The sequence below is a fragment of the Hydractinia symbiolongicarpus genome, chromosome 12, assembly GCF_029227915.1.
Source record: "Hydractinia symbiolongicarpus strain clone_291-10 chromosome 12, HSymV2.1, whole genome shotgun sequence".
In the NCBI taxonomy this organism is placed as follows: Eukaryota; Metazoa; Cnidaria; class Hydrozoa; order Anthoathecata; family Hydractiniidae; genus Hydractinia; species Hydractinia symbiolongicarpus.
The window spans coordinates 6,807,254-6,831,869 of NC_079886.1; the positions used below are offsets into that span (position 1 = coordinate 6,807,254).

Below are 24,616 nucleotides of genomic sequence, written 5' to 3' on the forward strand. Positions count from 1 at the left end.
CCGATTTAAATGGTCTGACCGCATCGTTTATTCCACACAAGAGTCAAATTGTCACAATTATATGTAAAAACATAATTGGGAACCTATTCAATTTACAGAGAAAGGTCAAGAAATTTTCTTCTTAATTACACCGCTAAGTGGCTGCATGCGATCAATCATATTTTACGATCCATGCCGCTTACCCTCCACCCCCACAAAAATAAATAAATAAATAAAGTTTAACCCTAATGCCGACCTTAACCCTTAGGGCTTATTGGAGAGGGAGGGAGGGGGGTTACCGACAAGTACCTTTATTTCTTTAGTATGGAAGTGAATTAGTTATAACAATAATTAATTATAATCCTAAAATCTTTTATACTAAGTGTCCTTATAACGCAGAAGAAATTACTGCACATAAAATAATTCTACATTATAAATCATTAAAAAAAAAAAAAAAAATAGAAAATGCATACTAAATATACAAAATATATATTTAAAAATATACAAAATTGATTTACATTAGGTTCTACTTCATCCTTATGTGAATAATAATTCTAAGCCTTCAGTATTTTTATGATTTTGCTTGCAACGAATACAGATGATTAACAATTGTTTAATTTCTTGGAAATATAACGCAGAACAGTTATTGCATGCTGCACCGGACCGAGCCACACCCTTAGAACATAAAAGCATGTTTCCTTTAATAAGCGACGGTAGGTTCAAGTCTTTTAAAAGAGCAGCCAGTAAACAACTGCCAGTCCAACGTGGCTACAGGGCAGGAGAAGGAATAAGGCGTGTATTCTTGTAGGTTGATAGGATTTATTATTTTTTTGTAGTCAGACATCAGTCAAAGATGTATCCTTGTCGTGTTGTTCAAGTTTTTATTGAGTTGGGCTCAGCACGGCACAGGTTATAAAATAACATAAGTTGCAACAAAACCACACGCTGAAGGAAGTGCAACAAATAATGATTTTAAATTTTATATTGTGTCTAAATCTAAATTTCTTCGTATTCGCCTTTTGATTTGCATACCTTATTTTTGGTAAACACGAAACCATCCTAGTGTTAAAAACAAAAAGCAAATACATTGCAATGCATTTGGAAATATTAAACCTTTGGTACAATTAACTTATTATCATCAAACAACAACAACAACAACAACAACAACAACAACAACAACAACAACAACAACAACAACAACAACAACAACAACAACAACAACAACAACATACCTTTACAAGAGATGGAAAATCCTTCCAAAACTTTATATTTAAGAAGACTTCTTCACCTTCTAATTTTCGAATGTATTTATTTACAATTACACCAATAACAACATAGAGAAATATGATTACAAGAAGTCTAAAACAATAAAAGAATGGTGATAATTCAAGTTTACCCGCACAAGGCAGAACAGTTCGCATACAACGAAAAATAACGCAACTTTACACATTTTAACATAACAAACTGTTTTGTTAAAACTGGAAATTAACTTTTACTTTGCGGCAAAAGTTGACATAATTTATTACATTTCATGATAAAGATTTTCAGATACAGCATTTTCAAAAAACAGTGTTTGATTTTAAAATAGATACAGATAACAGGTATTAAAATACTTTTTTTTACGAGTCTGACACACGGCGTTGGAAAAAAGGAACTGTACATTAAAGCCGTCACTTTCCGCAGAAATAAATTTTCGTAAATGTACCGTAAAATTTACAAATTCACGATTTTCTCTCTCTTAAAACGCTAAAATTGATACATTTTATTGCACACACAAAGATACTCTCAGTCTTAACGATCACATTCATATCTACAAGACTAAGTTAATTTTAGCCCTTAGTTATGAGGCATTATTGGAAGATTTAGCAGCCATAATTGCTCATAGACTGACAAAAACCATGAAAAATCATCTGTGGTAACAAAATCGATAAAATATATCGCATATGATAAACTACCTACTCAAACAGACAAAAATACTACAACACGTACAGAAAGCACTCACATTATACACAAAACTGTTCCAGTGCTTAGTTCGCCTGGATGATTATGTGTGCTAGGTACTGGGCAAGCATACGTTGAATCTAAGTTCGCATACTAAAAGGAGAAACAAAAAGTTTAAAAAGGTTCTGCGCACATATAAGCTAGGGAGACAGGCTAGGGTATTCTTTAGAGCGCCCACACTTAAAATCCATGTTGGAGCCTTAGGGTGTGTGTGATGTGCGCGACCCTTATATAGAAACAACCAATGTAATCACTTGTAGCGATGAAATGCGAAATTAGTCGTCCTTGTTTTATTATATTTTGTCCATGATTGTCTTATTCACGAAAGAAAAAAAGATCAAACAAAAATATCCACGAAAACCATAATTTCAGAGCGACAGACTTTTAGGTGAAAAATTTACCTGAAACATTGACCAGTTCTGAAAATCGTTTGGCATTTTTAAATTTTGAAAAAAAGGCCAAAAATTGACATACTTGGTTAGTTAAGCCTTAAATTTTGATAACAGGTAAAAATTGCCTATATAAATTGGTGTAGTAGTTTAAAATTGTAATAGAGGTGCTATTTTTTGAGTTACTAGAGCAAGTGAACAGGTATGGTTAAAGTAAGTAAAAAGCATTCGTATAAAATATTAAAATCATTCATAGAAAGTTAACGTTTCAGCTTAAGTGTAGATATATAAAACGTTTGTTAAGTTAAAAAGTTTCACTTTTAGCTTATTTTAAAACCAAATATTAAAAATGTCACTATTTTTTGAACTGATCGATTTTTGAAATGTCGTCCATTGTTCGTCCAAAATTTTGATTTAACATTTTTTGCATCTGCATTTTTTAAGTCTTGAAAAACAAAGGTTTTGTCATCTTTATAATAATTATCATTCTTACCAAAGTAGGCCTATCACAGTAATGTCTCCAGAAAATGATGGATATCCAAGGTCTTCAAGATCACCTAGTCTAATTTCAAGGTTTTTAGATCCAGCAGTGCTTTCAGTAGTTAGCCCTTATTTATAGATACTACAAATACGTTTCCGCGAAAACGAAATTCATTTTTTTCCCACTCGCATCAAATCCAACGCTGGACAAGGAGGAAGATTTTTTTGCACAATCTTTATAATTACCAATAATCGACTTACAAAATTCGATGCTTGTTTACCTTCCGTGAAATCAGTTATCTCTCCTTTACCAGTTTTTGCTTGTTCGCAATGCATTTGGACGCTCGTCTTGCTAAAAAACAACAAGAAAATCCAAGTATATATAAAGTTTGAGTACTACTTTCAAAGTAAAGTTTAACAGAGGTGAGGATTCTCTAAGAAAAATCGTTGCCGATGCTTTTGACCAAACCAGGGTGGCCAGAAAATATTATAAAGGAGATTTTGCACTGAATTTAGAGAATTTTTTTCACATAAATAAAAAATTTAGAAAAAAAATAAAGGATTTTAGAGGATCCACGTTTTTTTTATTTTCTAAAGTCTATCAATTTCTGATGTTAAGAACAAATGTGTTTCGGAAAGTACTACTTTTAGGATAAATGACTAAAAACCATTAAAAAAGCTTTTCATGAAGGATGTATTGTTGAGGGTAGCTGACAGTTTATAACACTATAGCAAATGTTAAATCTCTGTAATAAACAGTGAAACTATCAAACTATTATCCAGTGTGCTTGAAAAAAAATAGAAGAGTTAAAGAAGTTTGGTCATATTTTCAACTTTTTAGAGGACAATAGAGGTTTTTTAAAACAGAGGACTCTACAGGATTTTAGAGGGGGCGCCACCCAGCAAATATAAAATTAGTCAAACATGACACAACGAACATATGAAAAACAATGAGAACTACTTGTTGCGTCACTCTTTAGGTCAAAAACTTCAATCAAACTGTGTCACATCTGAAATCAAATAGGTTTAGAATCTATGTTCATTCCAATTTGGTGCAAGATTTTGCAGGTCTATGTTTCCAAAGAAAAACTTGACTGCATTGTATAGAAAAAAAGTTGATGAAGTTCCTTCTGATTAAACGTATTAGACAGTTCAGCCTTTGTAATTCAATTTATTTGGCGTCGGCAAAAATTGATGGCGTGAAATGCCACTTGCCTCTTCGGCCTCAACAAACTTGTGTTTGAAGTCAACAAGTTATATTGTTTTTATTGTTTTGCGATCGCACGCTTCCATATACGAACAACAGTTACATTTAGAGAGAAAACGAGTGCAAAAAATTGAAAGTCTAAGTTACATCTAGTTAAAATAAAAACAACGTCAGCAAAAGCGTTACGACGCAAATCAAAAACTTTTGTTTACACCTCAAAAAAAGCGAGACAGAGAACTTGCTTCTCATTCAGCATACATACAAATTAATCTGTTGGTCCACTTGCGAATACACGAAACTGACAATCTTCGCTTTTTCATCATATTCGAAGGAGATGTCATTGCCAATCTTTAAAGTCTGGCTAACCACGTAACCGCACACCTAGAAATGAAATCCAAATTGCTTATGATACAATAAACTCTCTACAACTCGACGTTCTATTACTCGAACCTCTCCTAAACTCTTTTGCTGACACAGTGAACATTTCCAGATAAATTTTCTTAACTTACTCTCTATTACTCGAAGTTCCATAACTCGAAAACCTCCTTAATTCGAACAATTATTTTTGTCCCGTAAGCATTTTTCACAACTCGAACTTTATATCGAACTTTATATCTGGAGATTTAAATACTTCGAAAGCGGCAATCGAACAAACTGACCTAATTCGAATAATATATATGAATCGAATGTTAATTGAAAAAAAAAATGAAACATGGTAGCTAATGTAAGCTACACTTGTTCAAATATTGTTTCAAATAGTTTTTACTTCTTTCACTCTTCGCTTACTTCCGACTCGACTTAATTTTTATTTTGGCAAGTTTTTAAATCCCAATAATGTATATTTTATTTTTTAATGTTACACTCCAAATTTAGTGACTATAAAATGATTTCAAATCCATAATAGCAATATTAGGGTGTTTAGCGGGCGCGGGGGTGCTGGGGGTGGTGGTGGCTTTGGCTTATAATGTACTGTCTGCAAAATTTTAAAAGGGAATTTTCAGATAAGACAATGTATCTGATGTTTCAAAATTTCATTGTTTGCACCATAGTTATCTATGAAAAAGAACTGAAGGCCACTTCACTTTATACCTCCATGATATATATATAATATAAAGTAATCTGAGCAAGATATGCAAATAAAATTACGATTTTTTGTTGTAATTATTGCTGCATGGGAAAAAAAACTTGCAGGCTAAAAGATTTGGATTCTTGTTCGTGTGTAATTTTGTTCCCTATACCTAGGTCGCCAGTAGCCTGTTTTGCATAGAACTTCTACAATGTTTTTCTGTTATTTGAAATAAATAGATATTATCCTGTGGTATTATCTTGAACCTGCAAAATGTTTCATGTATTACAAATATACAAAAAGTGATTTGTGAAAATTAATAGCCTTTTCAACAAAGCTTTATTGCAACTTCGGTTTAAATAAGAACACGGGAAAAACAGCCTGTCGTTTCCCTGTCCAACTAAAAAAATCACCCAGCAATCCTATTTTTACAGAGTAAGTTTTTGTGATACTAATAAAAGGTGTCGTTACCTATTAACTGCATTTAGAACAAGAAATATTTATTAAGAATTTTGTTGTAGCTAGTCAAACTGCATTTGGCTACTTTTACTCTTCAGCCAGAAGTAGCTAAAGATCTAGCTAGAAGAAGCTAGCTAGAAGAGAGCCACAATCCCAACATAAAAATAAATAATAATAAACCAAACTTTAAAATAATAAGAATAAGTAAGGCTAGCTACAGCTAGCTGGCTTCAGCAGGATGCTTGAAATCTACGTTAGCTAGCTAAAATCTTGAAATTGTTTTGTTTCAGATTTACACATGGCTATATGGATATTTGGATATATGAATATTTTCATCTTAATATGTTATCTTAATATTTGCACTCAGATAGTTACTGGCTACGTTTTACAACAAAATTTACTGACTTTTAAAATATTTACAAAACTTGCACAGTTTTCCCCGACAACCGCCCATTTTTTTCAATTTTCGGAGCCTTTGTAGGCCCTGACGCTGATTAATCCGTAAATCGAACCCCTTGAAGAGTGCGACTAGCGTAATTTAAACGCTGCTTACTTAACACGTCAAAATTCGAGAGTTGATGCTGTTTGCAAACTTTGTAAAATGGCCGAAATAGTGTCATTGTCTAATATTTTTGCAGGTTTTTTTTAGATTTCTAGCCACCTTACCTTTGCTATATTTTGGATTAGGTGGTACTTATTGTAAAATATTATATTTTCTGATGATGACTTAAACTATAGTCGAAATATTACTACACTACTTACTACAAAAAAAAATAAAATATTTTTGTGTTATTTATGATCTGGCTAACGTGATTTAAAGAAAATTATATGGCTCAAAATATAAGTGGTACCTATAGAAAAAAACATGATTATAAGCAATTTTTAAATTTTATGCTTTTTTACGCTATGTAGTTTGTTTTTGTGATGATTTTGCACTGAAAAAAGTGTAAAAAAATGATTCTTTTACTTATGCTATTTTTCTCTTAGATACGCCTTAACAACAAGCATTTTTCCATAGTTTATATTTAATATTCCAGTACTTATGAGGCCCTCAACCTGCAAATTCGTCTTCCATATTCAGCAGAGTATTACAATTACTCCTTTTCATGATTCGTCAATGCGGAAGGTCTTGGGTTCAAAACCCGACTAAGTCATGCCAGAAACTATAAAAATCTAACCTTTTTTGCTTAACGTTTAAATGATAATAGGATTGATATCTTAGGCAGTTGTCTAGTGCGGCTGTTGTGCTAGCACAGCTTTCGTGGCTCAAATGGGAGCTTTAAAGGTAATAGGACCCCCATCGCAGCACCCTCGTTGATAACAGGTTTTTATTAGGAACTGGACAGTCTATCCTGGGTAAGCGATAGTAATAAGAACTGGATATGACTGAGAGTAATGGGGAAAATAACTCAAAAAAGACTAAGAGCTGCAGAAATACTTCAGAGATAGCAATAAGACCAGCATCCCAAAAAATCAAACGATGTAGAGACAAATCTGCATCTAACAGAAGTTCAAGTACAGGAAAACTTCTTTCATAAAAAACATTCATAAGGATGTTTACTTTTTATTCAAAATAATGGTTACTTCAAGAAATTCTGATGTGTCTAGCGATAACCACCAATCGAAAATTGAACCAAGACTTATTATGTAAATGCCTATATGGTAGAGTTAAAAACCTAAATGGGGCGTTAAAAAATATTGCAAATGATGAAAATGGAAAAGAAACAGAGTGCACCATGCATTGTTTGAGTTAGTATACAAAAGAGCTGAAATTTTCAGGAAATGTTCATTGTTTATATAGCTATAACGTATAGTAGGACATATTACAATAGATTTATATATTAAAATAGATTTACATATTAAAATAGATTTATATATTTCAGGAGTTTTTGCCACTGTTATACACAAATGCGCGCACAAAAGTGATAAATTTTAAAAGATTTTGCACAGAAATTGTAAACCAAAGCTAATCCCTTGATTTTACTATACGTGATCTATTAGGATATTCTGCATATTCTGACAAATTTCATCCCAAAAGCTATATCGATGCTTGAGATGACTTGTTTATAGTTTGTGAATATTTTAAACATAAATTATGCATTAATTATCCAATTATTTATTCGAAGGTGAAATTTTTTGCTGAATTTTTTATTTCTATGTATAAATATATTTTCATAAAAAGATAGATGGAAATTAACGCAGATTATAGTAAATAATTTTCAGGCCTTTTCAGGAGAGGCGTGCAATAGCACGCGCACACCTCCACACACACGCAAAATGGCTTAGGCGTGCTATTAATAGCACCTGCAAAATGACACACACGTATTAAAATTTTCCTGAAAAGGCCTGAATTTTGTTTTTCTATGAGTACCACCTTCAAGGGATTCCTGCATTGCGCATGTTATTAGAAAAGGCTAGGAGAGAGTCTACCCTCTTTTATATAAAAGATTTTCCTGACAATAGGGGAAAAAAGAATTGTTCTTAAAACTTTTGTTAGTTATGGCGCTCAATGGAAAAATCGTGCAAATAAAAATTGTGCGAATGATCTGTAATATGGAAGTAACTATTTGAAAAATTCATTCATACCCTTGTGTTTCCAGACGTTCCACATGCAAACTGGCGACAAGGATCAAAATCATACTTAATACCTGGATTGGTGGAGTCCGGTATATTCTTATATCTAAAAAAAGAAAAGGAAACATACAACTTTGAGTTTTTTTAAGTCCAAAACTTTATTTACGTCATTAACATGATTAACATTTCAGTTAAAATGCTTTTTTAAAATTTTGTTAGATGACAAAAATTCAACATTATGATAAACTACTCACAACTTTGCACTACCATATTTTTTCCACATCAAGTTTTTGCCTATCGCACTTTTTCCGAGCATCCCTATTCCTTGCATTCTTATTGGTTTTGAAGCACGAACAGACAAAATACACTTATTATTTTTAGAGAAAAAAGAAAATGTAGAGTATGTCTGGCTTTAACACAAATCCTATATTATATAATACTAGTTTTTAGAAATAAAAAATTAAACTACAAAAAGCAGCTGAAACACAGGGAGACTAGCAAAAACTTGAAATAAGAATTTAAACATTTTCAAGTCTTGTTTCAAACATTTCTCTTATTAACAATAACTGAAAAGAGTGGTGCTACAGAAACATGAAATAGCAAATAGGATATATTTTTATCCACCTTGTGGCCTCATAAATATTCCAATTATATTTTTAAAGGATGAATAAACTCCTGGATTTCTCCATAGGTTAACAAATGGTCTCTATAATAATACTTGTATTTTGTAAGGCAGATTGTATGACAGATTTCTCACAATTTTTACGCTAGAAATGGCAAAAGCGATATTTTACAAGCTTCCTTGGCACCACAACAAAGTAAAAGACTACTAAATGCTCAGGATTCATGTAATTGCTTGATCTTTATTTCGCACAAAGGTTGAAAAAAAAGAAATACCATAAATATGTAAAACAGAAAATTTCCGATGGATTTTTCCATAGGCTAACGACTAGTGGCTTGCTAGAGCAAACATGTACTTCAATATTTGTAAGTAATAATATTAATTTAGCAAACTTGAGATTAAATATCTATGGGTAATCTTGGTACTACAATCACAATCCTTTTTAATAATTTCTATACACAATGTGCAACACCGCTTCCAGTGAAATTAAAATTGATGATAATATAACATCAGGGAGTTCCACACAAGGTCAGAAAAAAATCGTAAAAAAATAAAGAATTTAAAAAAGGTAATTCTGTCTCTTGTAAAATGTTTTCCAGGGTAAGCGTTAAAACTTGACTTTGGAAAAAAACATTACTTAAAGCAACTTCCTGCTTATACCGTTACAGTAATTTGTGTTCAAATATGTCATTTGACATGCATTTCAATCCAATACATTAAAAATAAAAGATCTGTGAAGTTAACGGTAAAAGGTTTTAAATTTAAATACTTACAACCTTTTTAAAAAGCACGAAGAATGGATATGCAGAATGGAAATGTTGCTACATGTGTTGTTGGTAAAATTATGAAGATTGGTTGTTAGGTGATCTGTGCAGTTAGTGGGTTGAGGTGAAAACGAGTTATATAAGTGCTTAAATAAAAAAATAATAATAAGGACAAAGTGATGACAACAACAACAACAAAAACATAAACAAAAACTAAAAAAACTAAAAATAGAGATTATCACATGAAAAACAACAACAAAAAGACATTAAACAACAAAAACTACAGCTAAAGACAACCACCAACAAACAGAAAAATAAAAACAAAACTTACAGAGGTGCATTACCAAATTTTTTAAGAGGACTCAAGTCAATAGTCCCACTACCATCTGATAGTTCACACGCACAATCACCAACTGAAGTGCATTTCACTCCACACACTGTTGTCACTTTGAAAACATTGATGAAGATAAATATTATTAACAATAGCATATTTGTAAAAAAAACCTAAAATAAATAAAATTGCTATAAAGGGAGACGAACCATACATCTATAACAGTCTGTTAAAAAGGATGCAAACAGATTTTAACATGTAAAGAAATGTGCGATGTCTTCAATGGGAGATAATTACAAGACAAACGACTGGTCAATAAATAAAAAAACAAGTGTATCTAAACTACCAGACCAGAAAATATTCGTTCAATGCAAATTATATTTTATTAAATCATCTTTCTTTCTTTTTTGCCACAAATGTACATAAAAGTTTTCGAACACACAACGGAAATTGGAGGGATACAAAAAATTCTAATAAAGTAAGCTGTAAATATATAATTGTAACTTTCTTTCTAACATCTTTATAAATAATAGTATAAGAAATTAAAAAATATGTTTAAAAAATATTTAATAACTGTTACATACAAAACAGTTTTCATAGCAAAATGACTTGTTACTTACAATTTCAGAGTCATAGGACACAAATGTTAAAAAAATCCATTGTTATTCTATTGTTAAAAAATTCACCAGAAAATACAAAACTTTTAGATGTCTTGACTTTTCTATATAAAACAACTATAGAAAATTAGATCCAATTGTTGTTGAATTTTTTCACTACAAAGTAAGGTAATAAGTTAAATTTATTCTGGTCAGTGAAGATTCAGAGAAACGTTTAAAGAACTAAAACACAAGAATACTTTTTTAAAAAGTGATAATGCTAAAGCAACATTATAAAAAATGAATTCATATAAAATATTACATATTTATTTATATACAAAAAATAATTACCAAAAATATTTTTCAAATTATTCATATACACTGAATGAAGTGCAACAAATGATGATTTTAAATTCCGTAGTGTCTAAATCTTACCAAATCAAATGTCTGTGTAATCGCCTTTGGATTTGCATAATTTGTTTTTAGTAAACATGAAACCATCCTAGTGTTAAGAAACAAAATGCAAATACATGAATATATTACAACATATACCAGTGTGGAAATATTAAACCGTTTACACAATAAATACTATCAAAAACAGCAACAACAACAACAACAACAACAACAACGAACAACATACCTTTACAAGAGATGGAAAATCCTTCCAAAACTTTATATTTGGGAAGACTTCTTCACCTTCTAATTTTCGAATGTATTTATTTACAATTACACCAATAACAACATAAAGAAATATGATTACAAGAACCCTAAAACAAGATTGTAAAAGTAAACGGTATGGTGTTTTTAACATTTGACAATAAGGTTATATGAGAAAACTATTTTCATTTATAAGAACTAATTTAGCGTGTAACCTTAAAAATTATCGCGTAATGGTGGTACCATTGTTAAGGCCAGCTTGATAATTTGATATTTGTATTACCTCCTACTTCTTAAAAAATGGTAATAATATAGAACAACAGTAAACAGAACAACAATAAAAAATTAAAGCACGTGGATTTTCTATTTAAAGCATTTTTCTGAAATTATAATGTATAAAAATACAAGTATTCTATTCAAAACGGTTGTGCAAAGTTGTTTTTTACCTCTACATGATAACACGTGGATAAAAAATACAAAAAAATATTGATGCATGAAATATGTGCGGAGGGCAATTCTTCTGCAGTCTAACAACTAGTTCATTTTAGCATTGTTCAATCGTATTTTAAAGGACTTTTGCATTGACTTATTACAAATTTGGTAGATATACCATGCATACTTACAATATGCACAATACAGTACCAGTACTTAACTTCTTCTTGCGTTTATCCTCAGTTAAACAAGCATACTTGGATTTCAAAGTGGCATACTAAATATATAAGAAAAAATATTATGCTCTAGCTACAGCTGAAAACAGCTCAAAACCAGTTTGCATGCAGGAGAGAAAGAGACAAGCAATTTTGTAATAAATAAATAAATAAATGAAAAAAAAATACATGAACAGGGAGAAAGATTTATTTCAACATAGTGCAGTCATGGTGCAGGGTTCGAATTAGCAGTTTGCAATTTTTGCGATGCCCTTTTTGCTAATCACTTTGCGAAGAAAATGATAAAATTGCGAATTGAATATTTTTAAGTGGCAATAGGAATGCTTTTTTAGATCGCATTTTAAAAATTTAAGAACAAAGAACGTGGATAGAAAAGCTTTTTTAGATCGCATTTTAAAAGTTTAAGAACAAAGAACCGCAATAAAAATTCTTTTTAGATCACGTTTTAAGAACTTAAGAAAGAAGAACGGCGATATAAAAATGGTAATTGATCTAAGGTGTTCCCAGGCCACATCTAGATGGTGGTTTACTTCGTTACAGAGTGCTGAAATTTTTACGAACTGACTTTACTTTTCAAATTCGAACCCTGTGGTGTATTTGAGAAAAGTGTGAAAATACTCCATAATTTTTTGATGATTTTTGTATCCTGGCACAAGAGAATAATGTATTTCTACCAGAATACAGTTTATTCACTATGCAAGATATTTTCTTGTTGAATAACAATATTTGGTCTGTGACTTCTGATTATTTTTTCAGCATAACATTTTCTTATTGCAGCCTATACCTTATTCCAAGAAATTAAAGAAAGCACAAAATTTATTTTTAACTTTAATCAAATTCACGTAACAGATAAAACACTAATAAAATTATAACTGAACTTACAAAAAAATTAGTTTTTCCTCTTTGAGTAAACTCGCTTAATAATCCTGCGCCACTAAGTCCTGATTCACAATGCACTTCGATATATGTTGTGCTGAATTAAACAACAAAAAACATTGTATGGGGCATCAATGCATCCCCTGCAAAAGTCTCTATGCTAATAGCCTTATTTTGCCTTTGGTTTTGCTTTGATTTGCTAAACCTCTCCCAACTACAAATAGCAAAATTAACAACTTCCCTACGACAGGCAAATTCCCATGGATTTTCCAATGGCTAATGACTGGTTCTTATATTAATAGTCATATTTTGTCTGTTCAAAAGGGCTGCTCACACCTATTTCCAGTTCTCCGTATAGTAAATACTTTTTTTAAAAGTAAAGCCATGGACTTTTCCATGGACTTAAAAATAGTTTATATAATAATTTCCACTATTTCTGTGTGTCTGTGGCAGGCAAAGTAGATGTTGTTTTTCCTTAAGACATAAATGTAGTAACATTTTACTTTCTAAATGGTTATTATCTTTTTTGGATGTTTTAAAAAAGAGTTTAGTGTTAGATTAAAAAATTTTATTATAGAAAAGGGGCGTTAAATTTTATTGTTCCCTTTCGCACATACACAATTTGTTTTTCATTTCATTTGCAATTTTTGATTTTAATTTTAAAATCCATTGATAATAACGAGAGTGTTTTAATTACTCAAACGTTATTGGATTAGTACATTTAGCCAAAAAACCCAACTATTTGCAACAAATATATTTATAGAAGTTAATGATTATCAACTCAAAGTAAAGATTTCCGTTTGAAAATCACAACAGGATATGATGCAAAAGGTCCAACTACTCACTATTTTCCTTGTGTATACACAAATGTCACCAAACCACCAAACTCATCATATTGGTAACTTATATCATTACCAACTCCAGTTTCAATTGAAGGAGAAATAGCTCCATCAATAAGACAAACCTAAATATAGGGCACAAATTTGGAAGACAATGTAGATAAAATAGAACAGTTAAATTCTCCCTGTTTAAACAAGACACATCTGGCCCTTCCTTGTAATGACGTTTTTTGAAGAAAAAACTTAATTAACTTTAGTGTCCACAGTCTATATACTATGGGCTTGTTTTGCTCCATTCTTGGTGGCTTTATATTTGTAGCAAGTAGGCAAAAATAAGTGAGGATGAAAGCATTGTAACAGATGTTTTTCACTAGCAGCATCAGCAAAATATGAATTTTTTTTTTCCATTCACAAAAAAGGATTTAAATTATAAAACAACTTACACGGGAGGTATCAGACCCACATTGAAATTCTCTACAGGGGTCAAATTTTGCCGTATCTGCCCCAACAGTTGATGCTGAATACCTTAAAATTTAAAACGTTGTTATTGTAGTACAACAAACACTCTTAAATAATTTACCAAATATGCAAAAAATGTGTTAAATACCTTATTTACTCTATTATTCCCACATCTACAATTTCTATCTCTTCAGTTAACCCACCTTTTTGGCACAGGTTGAAAAAATATTCCGGCCTTTCCAATAATCCTGCATGTGGACTGGGGTATTTTCTATCAAGTCTGTATGGTATCTGTCAAATATTTCCTTTGCATAGCAGTGTAATTGGAGTGTTTTGGACAATTTTGATTTTTTATTAAAAACTTCACTAACCCAATTTCAATGCTTTAAATAATCTAATATTTCCTCTTCTTTAATACAACCACCTTTACTTCTAAGGCTGGTTTCAGAAGCTAACCCCTCAGCAGGAACAATAGAGTAAGTATGGGTATAAAAAGAACAAGTTAAAATCCAATGTATATATAACGTATCCAATGTATACATAATCATTTGTGCATTTAAAGTATATATAAAAAATGCAAATTTATTGGTAAGTGCTAACTATACAATTGAAATAATATACATTGACAGAGGTTTTTCTACGCCTTAAGAGAAGAATGGAATTTATTTTTGCAATTAAAGACCATATTGTTGATAAATCACAAAAATAAGTTTCACAGAAAGAACTATTACAGAGCAAAAATATTTTAAATTCTCGATTGATTTTGGTGCTCTGTATATTGCAAAATCATACATAAACTACCTATAAGTCCTGTAAAACATTTTTCTTAGGCAGATAAACAATAAAAAAGGATTATCAATATTAAAAGTTTTCATGACTCCAGCAATAACAGGCACACATGCAGAAAAAAATCTGATATAAGTTTGTTTAGCTACTTGCTTCTTTTTTGCAAAGCTTGAGGTGGATTGCCTCATGATGATAATGCCTAGTTGGCAACATGGGAGATGGCATTGTTATTTCCATTCATTGTCAAGTTGTTAGCCATAAACACAAAAAGCAAAGGCTTCACCAATTTTCAAAAATCTGTTAATGTAAATCTAAAATACACACATGGAAACAGCAAATTCACTTCAAACTTACAATGGAGCACTGCCTAATCCTTTAGTAGGACTGAAATCCACAGCTCCTTTTCCATTTGATAAGACACAGGAACATGGACCAGTTGATTTGCAAGTAACTTCTCCAAATGCAACACGATCTTGTAAAATATTGGAAAGGAGACAAACCACCAGGTAGTAATTATAAATTACCATTTTTCTAGATGTCTCTAAAAGAATTTTTTCTATATTTTTAAAATTTACTCTTTTGTTCCTAATTGTAGAGGCATCAAATAACAAAGGGGGAAGGGGTTAAAAAGTTTTCCAATTTCTAATAAAGTGAGGAATCGTTACAAAATGCTATAACGTTTTGCTACAATTAATAATCACAAAATAGGCCAGAGTTAGGTGAATTTCATGGGCATGGGCATAATATATATAGTAACCAGTGAAACAGCTAAAATTATATATTTATTAAATTTATGTTTACAAACATGTGTGAGGGTGTTGCAGATACTAGAAAAGACCTATAGCATATAAGATTTTTAATCTTTTATACATCATAATGGTGTTTTAAGTTAAACGAATAGACCTAATATCCATTTCGTTTCACATAACATGCATGCAAAAATGCAGAATACCATGAAATCGAGATTAGTTATGAGCAAATTTTGGGATGCAGTCTTGGTCATGAATATTTGCACCCACGTGCGGTGGTACGTACGCCTACATTAATACAGGTGTGCAATCAGTATCGCACGCCTATGATTTTGGCGTGCAATTATTACATTTAGGAGAGCGGCAGCGCAGTGTTTTTGAAGCTTTTTATTTGCTTCTTTTTCGTTTGTTGACGTATTTATTTCAGCAATAAGATGTTTACAAGCCATGTTCACAACAAACTGCCATATTGAATGAAGCATGTGAAAAATGAATAACCAACTTTGATCCAGACCCCAAACAACCAAGTAGTAAATGCAGGCTTCTCATTTTGAGATACTCGATCGCGTTCCTACGCCCTATCATGTACCTAAAATACGTGAGGTACGGGAAGATCCGCGTACCTACGTTAACAGATTACTTTTAGATCTGAGAATTAATGAATAATCCTGGTCTTTTTAATCCATAAGCAAGCCTATTCATAGCCAACCTCCCCATCCTAGCTAATTCATTGATGCCTGACTTAGTTAAAAGAACTACGTAGACATAAATCTCTTTTGCTTCGCCCCTTCGTCGTTGGTAAACAGGTCTTCTTAACTAATGCTGAGGTGAACGCTAAGGGAGCACGGATAAAGCAAGTCTGCAAAACTGCACTTACAGGCAGAACAGACATTTTTTATCATGAATTTAATTGTAGATAATTTCTTCATTTAACAAAACAATTGGAAACCATAGCAGGTCCGAATTTAATGGATTTTTTTCGTTATGCCACAAGTGTTATTTAAACATTTTTAAAAACAAAACCCACAAGCTACCAAAACTCTGTATATTTATAGAGACAACAGCTTGTATATATTTTTACCGAACCTAAAGATTTTTACATCGCTGTCTGTTTCATAACTATCACTACTCTCTTCGTTGTCGCTGTTGTATTGTGATCCATATCTGTTACTAGAACAGGTGTCTTTATGCTGACAAACCTCCTCTTCTGCATGTATGAATCGACTGCCCTGTTCAAAATTTCTTCTTTTTCTATATCACATCACAGGGAGTTATTCCCAGCAATTAATCGAGATAAGCAGCCACTTTACACAACAACTTTGCCACCAGGGCTATTTGCTTGTCGGAAGTGATGATGAATGATATAAAAGCCGGTCAGCCCCCGATTATGTTTGTGATTTAATGGTAATAAGCCAGCCAGTCCTGATTATGTTGCTCCGATTATGTATTTTTAGTTAAATACCATCAAATCATGCGCTTAACACTACTATAAGCCTGGTAATAGGTTTCAGTCATGACAATTCACAAAAGATTGTTTCTGCCTAGAACATTTTTCATATAGGGACATCAATTTTTATAAACATGTTATAGCAGCAATTTAATTGCCCTTGAAATTTTTCCTTCAAATGTGAAAATGATGGATTATAGTCTTTGGTAACATAATAAGAAAAAGCATAATGGGGGAGAGTGTTATTGGTAAGCGCAAAGCGATGTTTATTTTCATAATGAATCAATAAATGTTTTTTTAAATGAAAGATTTTTTTGCTTCTGGTGCCTTACTCATGCAAAATTTATCTATATTTGATTAAAATGTAGTGGATTAGCACATCATTTTTGTTGATCTTTTAGTGTTCGGTTTTAAGTTATCTTGTTGTTGGTTATCAATGATTTTGTGGGGCTAATTTAGGTGTTTTTCTAATTCAGATCAGTATGTCAAATTAACAGTGTTCGCTTAGTTTCAGCTAGCAGTTTTCCCTGACCGCCCAGTCTATTATAGCTATAGCTCGAATAGCTATCTAGCTAGCTAGATAGCTAGATATAGCTAACAACACAACAGGTCGCTACTTTTCCTTCGCATAGACCCACTCTTTAGAGAGCCTTAGATTAGTGGTTATAGCTCTCGTACTCTGTGCGCGGGAGACCGGGGTTCGATTCAACATGGGCGAGAGAATGTTACCATAGCCCCGGGTTAACCCAAGCCATGGGAGGGAAATTGGGAAGATGGCACACTGTGTGGGCCGTTGGATGTTGCCGGGAGTTGTCTAGTAGAGCGCGGGCCCTAATTGGGTCTGCGTCGCTCAAAATGAGCATTAAATACTCTAGGACTCTCCATCTAAGCCATGGCCCCTCCTGGAAATAATAGACAGGGTATACACCTCGATATTTGACTAGGCATTAAAGACTGACTTTTCTCCGACCTTAAAAATTATAATTTTCGTCGCTCTCCGTTTTTCTCTCCTCCGTTATCATAATTTATTTCCCTCATACTATGCATGATATATATTATGCAGAACTATTGTACTGTAAGTCGTATCTTTTAGCAACACCATGTGAGAATTCGATGTAAAAATATTCAGCAGCGATTCTCCCCTTTTCCAACTCTGACTGCCAGCGAAGAAGAAGTGACTGCGTTGGAATGGCAGTCTCTCTACAAGGATCTGTCACGGATTGTTTTTCCTTGTAGTGCACGACATTATAGTTGGACACCAATCGCGTTCGGGGGAGAATGCACTCAAAGGTGGATTTTCGACTAAAATTTTGCAATTCATTTCTTCCAAAATGTCGATGGCTGCTCTCAGCGTAAGTTTCCTGAAGGAGTGAAAATAGTTCGGAAATTATTGGTGATACAAAATAGAATAATAAGAGTAAAGAGTAGCCTAGTATCTAACTTACCAATACAGCTTCTAGATTTTTAACAGAATTCTCTGTCTTTGAACATTTTTTTGGAACAACTGCGTCATCTGAAGTCAAATGAATTAAAACAGTAAGATAATTTGAAAAAGAAAATTAAAACCATTTTCAATTTTCTCTTTTGATTATACAAACCTGATTGGGGTGAATGCCTTTTTCTGTCGACTCCATTCTCTTCGTCGGACGAATCTACGAATATGTGAAATAACGTTAGAATTACGAACACACAATGAAAAAATAGTATTCAAAAATTGAGTGAGCTTTCCTACCAATGAGAATAGGCTCATATTTCTTCTGTTCTTTTAAATCGACTTTTCCTAAAAAAAGGAGAATATATAACTAGTAATATATAGGATTCAATTTCATTAAAACGAAAGACACTGGGAATGAGGTTGCGATCACATCCACACTAACATTGCGACTTCAAACAATATGACGAAATAACTATTCAGAATAGTCTCACAATCGCATTTATGATCATTCGATCATACATTGTAATATACAATAGAAAAAAACTGAATGGAAAAATTCAAGTTGTATACAAAAATGGCATAGGGAGTATGTTCAGGTTTCTTTTTTTTTTCACCTTGTTAGAAAGTTTATTTCTGTTTGCAAACAGCATGATGTGCATCCCCATAAGTATTTAAACATAGTGTAAAAAACTTACCACTTGTTTCATCAGTTTCCATATCGTGAATGATAGTAGTCGATAAGTTAGTTCCCACAACGACGAAGAGAGAACGTGATTCAATTAATGTATAAGAAGTATAAAATATATAAAATAAATAAGTATAATAAATAAAAACGTCGTTAAAATCCAATGATTTCAATGCGTGATCGATATTGGATGATAAATTATAATAAACACTGTTTCGAAAAACGTTCCGAAAGCACAAACACTCTTCACTATCTTTTCCCGCGCGAAAACATATAATTATGCATGATGTAATTCAAAATATTAATTATACAATTTTATTTCTAATTAGGGTCGGAGAAAAGTCAGTCTTTAATGCCTATTGATATTTGTGAGGCTAGCCATGTAAAATATGCACATCTATCTATCTATCTATCTAAAAAGACTATAAAGGAACACAAGAAGCAACGATGTAGCATGAAGATAAACTAAACGGGCCTGTCATGTGATACTCTTGCATGCCGCTTTGTTCCGTACGATGCTTTACTGTTGGGCCTCTTTCCCGTAGCCAAAGGAAACTGCCCAGGTTCGTACAACGCAGACTAACTTTGCATATGAGTGGACGAGGGGGGGGGGGGGGGGGGGGGGGGGGCTAAGCAAAAAATGACCCAGTTGTTTTTCTGGGGATGTTCACAAAAATTATGTACAAGAAGACAGTGTGTGTTACCACAGCAACAACTACATGGGAATTTTCGGGGAATCCCCCCTTATAAAAAACAAAAATGGCATCGCTATATCATTCCATACTTTTTTCAAAGGTTATAGGGCATAACGACGAATTCTGTACTGAATTTATAGAGACTACAAAACGGCTCAAGAAGGATCTTTCTCCTCGCGCTTTGTAATAGCTCCTTCGTATTCTTTTTTTGGCGGTAAAATGAGGTACGGTCTGCAAAATATAATAAATAAATGTAAAATGGAAAGTTTGTTTTGACGAGGAAGCAACACAACACGAAGGACTGTATTTGTAAACAATGCTATACTAAAAGCCTTAAGAAGGTAATTAATACCTTCAACTGAATTTATATGTAATAATTTAGTATGTCTGTTCATAATTTAGAAGAAAATAGTCAACTAGCTAGATAAAAAAGTTCAGTTTCTTAGTTCAGTTTTAGCAGAAAACTTGAAAGCAAGGTAAGTCCCCCTTGTTTACAGGAATTGGAAAAGAGCCCAAATAATGTATTAGCAGAAATAATTACTTGGAGAACTAACTGAAATACCGCATTTCCTCTATTTAGCGCCCCCCCCGGCGCTTATTTTAAAATTGACTCTAAGGGTGCAGCGCTAATTATAGGGCGGCGCTAATTGAAGCCGGGCGCTGATTAAAGAAAATACGGTGTTTTCACCTGCTGCTTTAGCTGTAACCTCTTTCAAGAATCTGATGGAGAATCGTTTCATATAACCACAGAAAGAACCGCAGAGGCATGCAAAGAAAAATCAGTCTTTATATGTCGTTAGGGCTGCGGGGCTTTATCAGACAGGCTACACAGAAAGCTACGCACGCTGTAGGTGGTATTGATAAAAGAACCGACATGTAAATGGAGATGTCAGCCAATGTAAAATTATGTTCTATAGAAAGTAAAAGGAAGTTTGTTACAAGATCCGCTTGAACTAGCCAGGATATTACGTGGACATTGAGCCCAAGCGTTCTTATGGGCACTGAGTCGAACTTGTGAATATGAAGAAGATTGAAAAACAAAAAAACATCAGGGTTATGAACTCAAAACTATCTTGCAATATAGGAACCAATCTTTGAAAAACAATACAGCTAGAATTAAGGTAATGTCGATGAAGGTTTCTTAGATAGGCATTGTTACAACATTAATAAGAATGATTTTTTGACAAAAAGCTAAAAATGTGAGTCCTAGAAGCCAGTATACTCATACAATATTGTATTCACGTCACATGTCACGTGTAGCACATCTTGCAAGGTTTTAAATTCTTGCAAAGATCTGAAATGCTAACGCATGTCAGAGAAGGTATTTTATGGGGACATGTAAAGACACATAGACCGTACATTAAGTGGACATAGTGGAGAATGCGTTATACGCCATAGTTTGGCAAAGGAACAGTTCTAGGTGGAACGGCAAAAACCAGAAATTGAGACGGTATATGAATACAATAGATGTACTTAAATCTGGGCAAAAATCATTGCACGGTTATGTTCATGGGGGAACTGTAGTGGCTCAGGAATACATTAAAAATCAGTTTAGTAATGGGTGAAGCATACTTTAACGAACATCTGCACCATGTCCTCTACTACATTGTTTACGACTTTGAAGTTCTGTTGCAAGCTTTGAATCAGTGACAAAAACTGATCCAACTTATATCTTGAAACAGATACCTATCAGTGCGATTATGTTATATCTAGTTAGGTTCACTAACTTCGAGGTATATATCATGTCAATTGTTTTTAGAATTGGGAAGCATGGGCGATTTCAGAGTGTTCAGCTTCGGGAGTATTTGAGATTTCTGCCCAAGACGTAGGGCTTACGTAGGGAATGAACACACGACCCTTCGGATGTGAGTTGAGTGCTCTATTTTGAGTTACCAGTCCCCAACATCCAGTGTAACCTAGCTGTGGTGTAAACTAAATTTAATTAGCTGTAAAACACACAGTGCTGGTAATGATCGTCGTGTCACTCTAGATGGAGTAATTTTATTGCCCATTTTGAGTCTTATTTTGTCGATGCACGCTCCTGGTTAAAAGATGAAGTGGATGCCTCTTTCACAAACGGCCTTTTTATAGACCCTATAAACAAATGCTTTTTCCATCTAATTATCATATTTCGACATGCATTAAGTCTGTCTCTAACAAATATATTATGAATTACTTTTTCTCTTGGAGTGGCAAAATAAAAAGTTAAAAAGATTGTTCACATTTTCGCGATAATATTTTAACGTGTTTTTTTCTAATTAATCTGCAATATGTTGTTCTCCACTGCTTAAGATGCGTGCACAGTTTTCAACTTTTTTAACATAAGCTCCTAAAATATACGATCTTACCTGAATTTCTTCATTCGTTATTTATTATCTCAACATCTTTTAAAGAGTAACGAATAGTTTAGTATTTTTTTCGCAGTTCTTTAGTCGCCTGTTTCTTGTTTTAATCGGAACCAGTGTGCATTGCAACCTCGCCCCCAGGGCATCCTGCATCATTTCTGACATCGGGACGGAGCATGAACATGTGAATCCTTGAGGTGGGAACGAGGTTGTTCAATAACGTCCTAAATATTGTGTTGGAGAAGATGCCAAATATAATGTTCGGACAAGATCGTTTTTTATGAAGTTTTTGATGTCAATAACGTTGATGCCAATCCCTGAGAGTGTTGCGAAGCAAACTTTTTCTATGCAGCAAAACGCATGCAACCATATTTAAAATCTATGTAAATAGAGAGAATTATATGACTATTTAAATATGGCTGCTAGCTGTTAGAACAGTTGCCTTAATAAACATATAGTTTAGCATATTTTTAATAAGAGCATGTGAATTTAGGTGAGTTGTGATCTTTCGGACAATGTTAGACAACGAAAAAGAAAAAACCCTGGGGACAAGATTGGCAGGCACCCTGCCCCCAGGTTTTTTCGTCGTCTTATCTCATATCAGAGAAACTCTGGGACGTGGGTGGGTTGGCAGAATATTTTTTTTACACCTTCTAAGATAATACAGAAATTAGGCTTAGATTTATGGAAGGAATTTATGGGTTTTATAGATTAGGAAAAATAAATATTGACGATAGTTATCTTGTGATTTATCGTGTTTGATTGGTCAATGAAAATGATGCAGCAAGAAAAAAGGACGCAACCTGTGTTCCACACACAGGTGCAACATTCCAAATTAATTTGCTGTGCGGTGTATTAAGTATTATGATTTCGTTTTGCAACAAATTTTTTGCATTGAAAAATGAAAAAAAATATTTCCCGCGCAACAGTGCAGTTTTATTCGTGTTTTCAATGGAACAACATCGTGAAACAAAACCTAAAATATGACCAATTTTGTACAATATGGCACCACTTCTTACACCGACCAAACCTTGTACGGAACATATTTTACGGACGTATATGTAAGCATTACTGTGAAATCACTCAAAGTGAAGAAGGGAAGAAGCATGAGCTTCGAGGAGTTAAGTGAATATAGAAAACTACATATAGCTAGCTAGCTATATGTACATGACATAGTAAAGCAGCTAACTAGAGAGCAAATTAAATCAGAATTTTATATATAGCTAGCTAGCCTCCTAATACCTTCAGGCATTAGGGAGGAGGCATTTTCTGAGAGAACACATGGTCGAAATAAATATGGCTAAAAGAGGTCGTCGGCAAATAACTTTCGTCTTTATATCAGCATGTGGGTGATTGATACTTGACAGCACCCCTTTTCCTCTGTCATCATCCTAAACAAAAATTAAAAAGTAGTGAAATTATTGCGGCCGGAATGTTCTCCTTCGTTGGTCTCCAATGGGGTGGACTTTTCACGGTCAAACCTTCACGGTAGAAATCTTAATTAAACAGAATTCACAAGCAAAATGGCAAAGATTAGGCAATATCTAAAACATTAAAGATTTGACAGAAGATTTGAAAAAACGAAGAATTCCTTGAAAAATCCAGTATATATTGTATTTATGAAGGTTTCACCACAAAAACATGATTACAGCATTTGTCTATCATTTCATAATGGCTGCTTAATCTGAATACTGGCCCGTGATATAGCAGTGGTTATGTGAGAGCAACTATAGAATACCCCCTGTAAAAAAATTAAAATTACGTAACTCCAACTACTCTGCAACGCAGCGACTCAGCAATACAGCAACGTAGGTGCTTAGCTAGGCAGCTACTCAGCAACGCAGCTACTCATCAATACAGCAACGTAGATATTCAGCTACGCAGCAATACAGCAACGTAGATACTCGGCTACGCAGCTACTCAGAAAAATAGTTGAAAATGGTTTTAGATAGTTAAGAGGGACCTAAGCAAAAGCTTCGGTTTTAGAAATAAATCAGTTTAAAAAAACATATAAATGTTTTCTAATAACTAAAGATATTAAATGAATAAGGAAACTATTTAAAAAACGAAAAAAAAATTGTCATTACAAATGTAACACTATGAGGCTAAACTATAGCATCATGAAAGCGAAGTTGTTATATTGCGAAAGGTTTAGTGTAACAAACCAACTTGTTATTTTTGTTGATATTTTACTTTAGTTTAACTTTTCAACTGTGTTTTAATCTAGAAATAGTGAGCTTTGCGTAGTTGCGTTGCTGCTGCTATATTTTTTTTATTAGTGCGTTCCAGAGTTTTAGAGTCTTAATTTTTTATTTCTATAGTTTAGCCGTTTTGTGGAGCCATGGAGCTTAGTGGTTATAACTCTCAACTTTTTGGAACAGGGTGCAATTCCCCTTAGTGGCGATTTAATATGGGCGAGGGTATGTTACCATTACCCCGGGGTAACCCAGGCCATGTCAGGAGAATTGGGGAGATGGCACACTGTGTTGGTCATTGGATTTTGATGG

At 33.2% G+C, this 24,616-nt stretch overlaps 3 protein-coding genes across 3 annotated transcripts; all 3 read right to left on the reverse strand.

The window, feature by feature from the left end:
• Positions 1-333: 333 nt before the first annotated feature.
• LOC130621806 (uncharacterized) lies at positions 334-10,088 on the reverse strand. Its single transcript, XM_057437158.1, has 7 exons — positions 9,873-10,088; positions 8,168-8,261; positions 4,319-4,437; positions 3,111-3,201; positions 1,982-2,073; positions 1,212-1,338; positions 334-1,038 (listed from the first exon to the last, which is right to left on the reverse strand). The coding sequence occupies exons 1-7, from the start codon at positions 10,028-10,030 to the stop codon at positions 976-978; spliced, it is 744 nt and encodes a 247-aa protein (XP_057293141.1). The 5' UTR covers positions 10,031-10,088; the 3' UTR covers positions 334-975.
• Positions 10,089-10,661: 573 nt separating this feature from the next.
• Positions 10,662-15,330, reverse strand: LOC130621807 (uncharacterized). The gene is made up of 7 exons (XM_057437159.1): positions 15,108-15,330; positions 13,952-14,033; positions 13,515-13,633; positions 12,676-12,766; positions 11,749-11,834; positions 11,109-11,235; positions 10,662-10,970 (listed from the first exon to the last, which is right to left on the reverse strand). Exons 1-7 carry the CDS (start codon positions 15,278-15,280, stop codon positions 10,908-10,910), a joined length of 741 nt encoding a protein of 246 aa, XP_057293142.1. The 5' UTR covers positions 15,281-15,330; the 3' UTR covers positions 10,662-10,907.
• An 88-nt stretch (positions 15,331-15,418) lies between these two features.
• LOC130621809 (uncharacterized) lies at positions 15,419-19,427 on the reverse strand. Its single transcript, XM_057437160.1, has 5 exons — positions 19,080-19,427; positions 18,682-18,729; positions 18,548-18,601; positions 18,395-18,462; positions 15,419-18,310 (listed from the first exon to the last, which is right to left on the reverse strand). The coding sequence occupies exons 1-5, from the start codon at positions 19,099-19,101 to the stop codon at positions 18,005-18,007; spliced, it is 498 nt and encodes a 165-aa protein (XP_057293143.1). The 5' UTR covers positions 19,102-19,427; the 3' UTR covers positions 15,419-18,004.
• Positions 19,428-24,616: the final 5,189 nt, after the last annotated feature.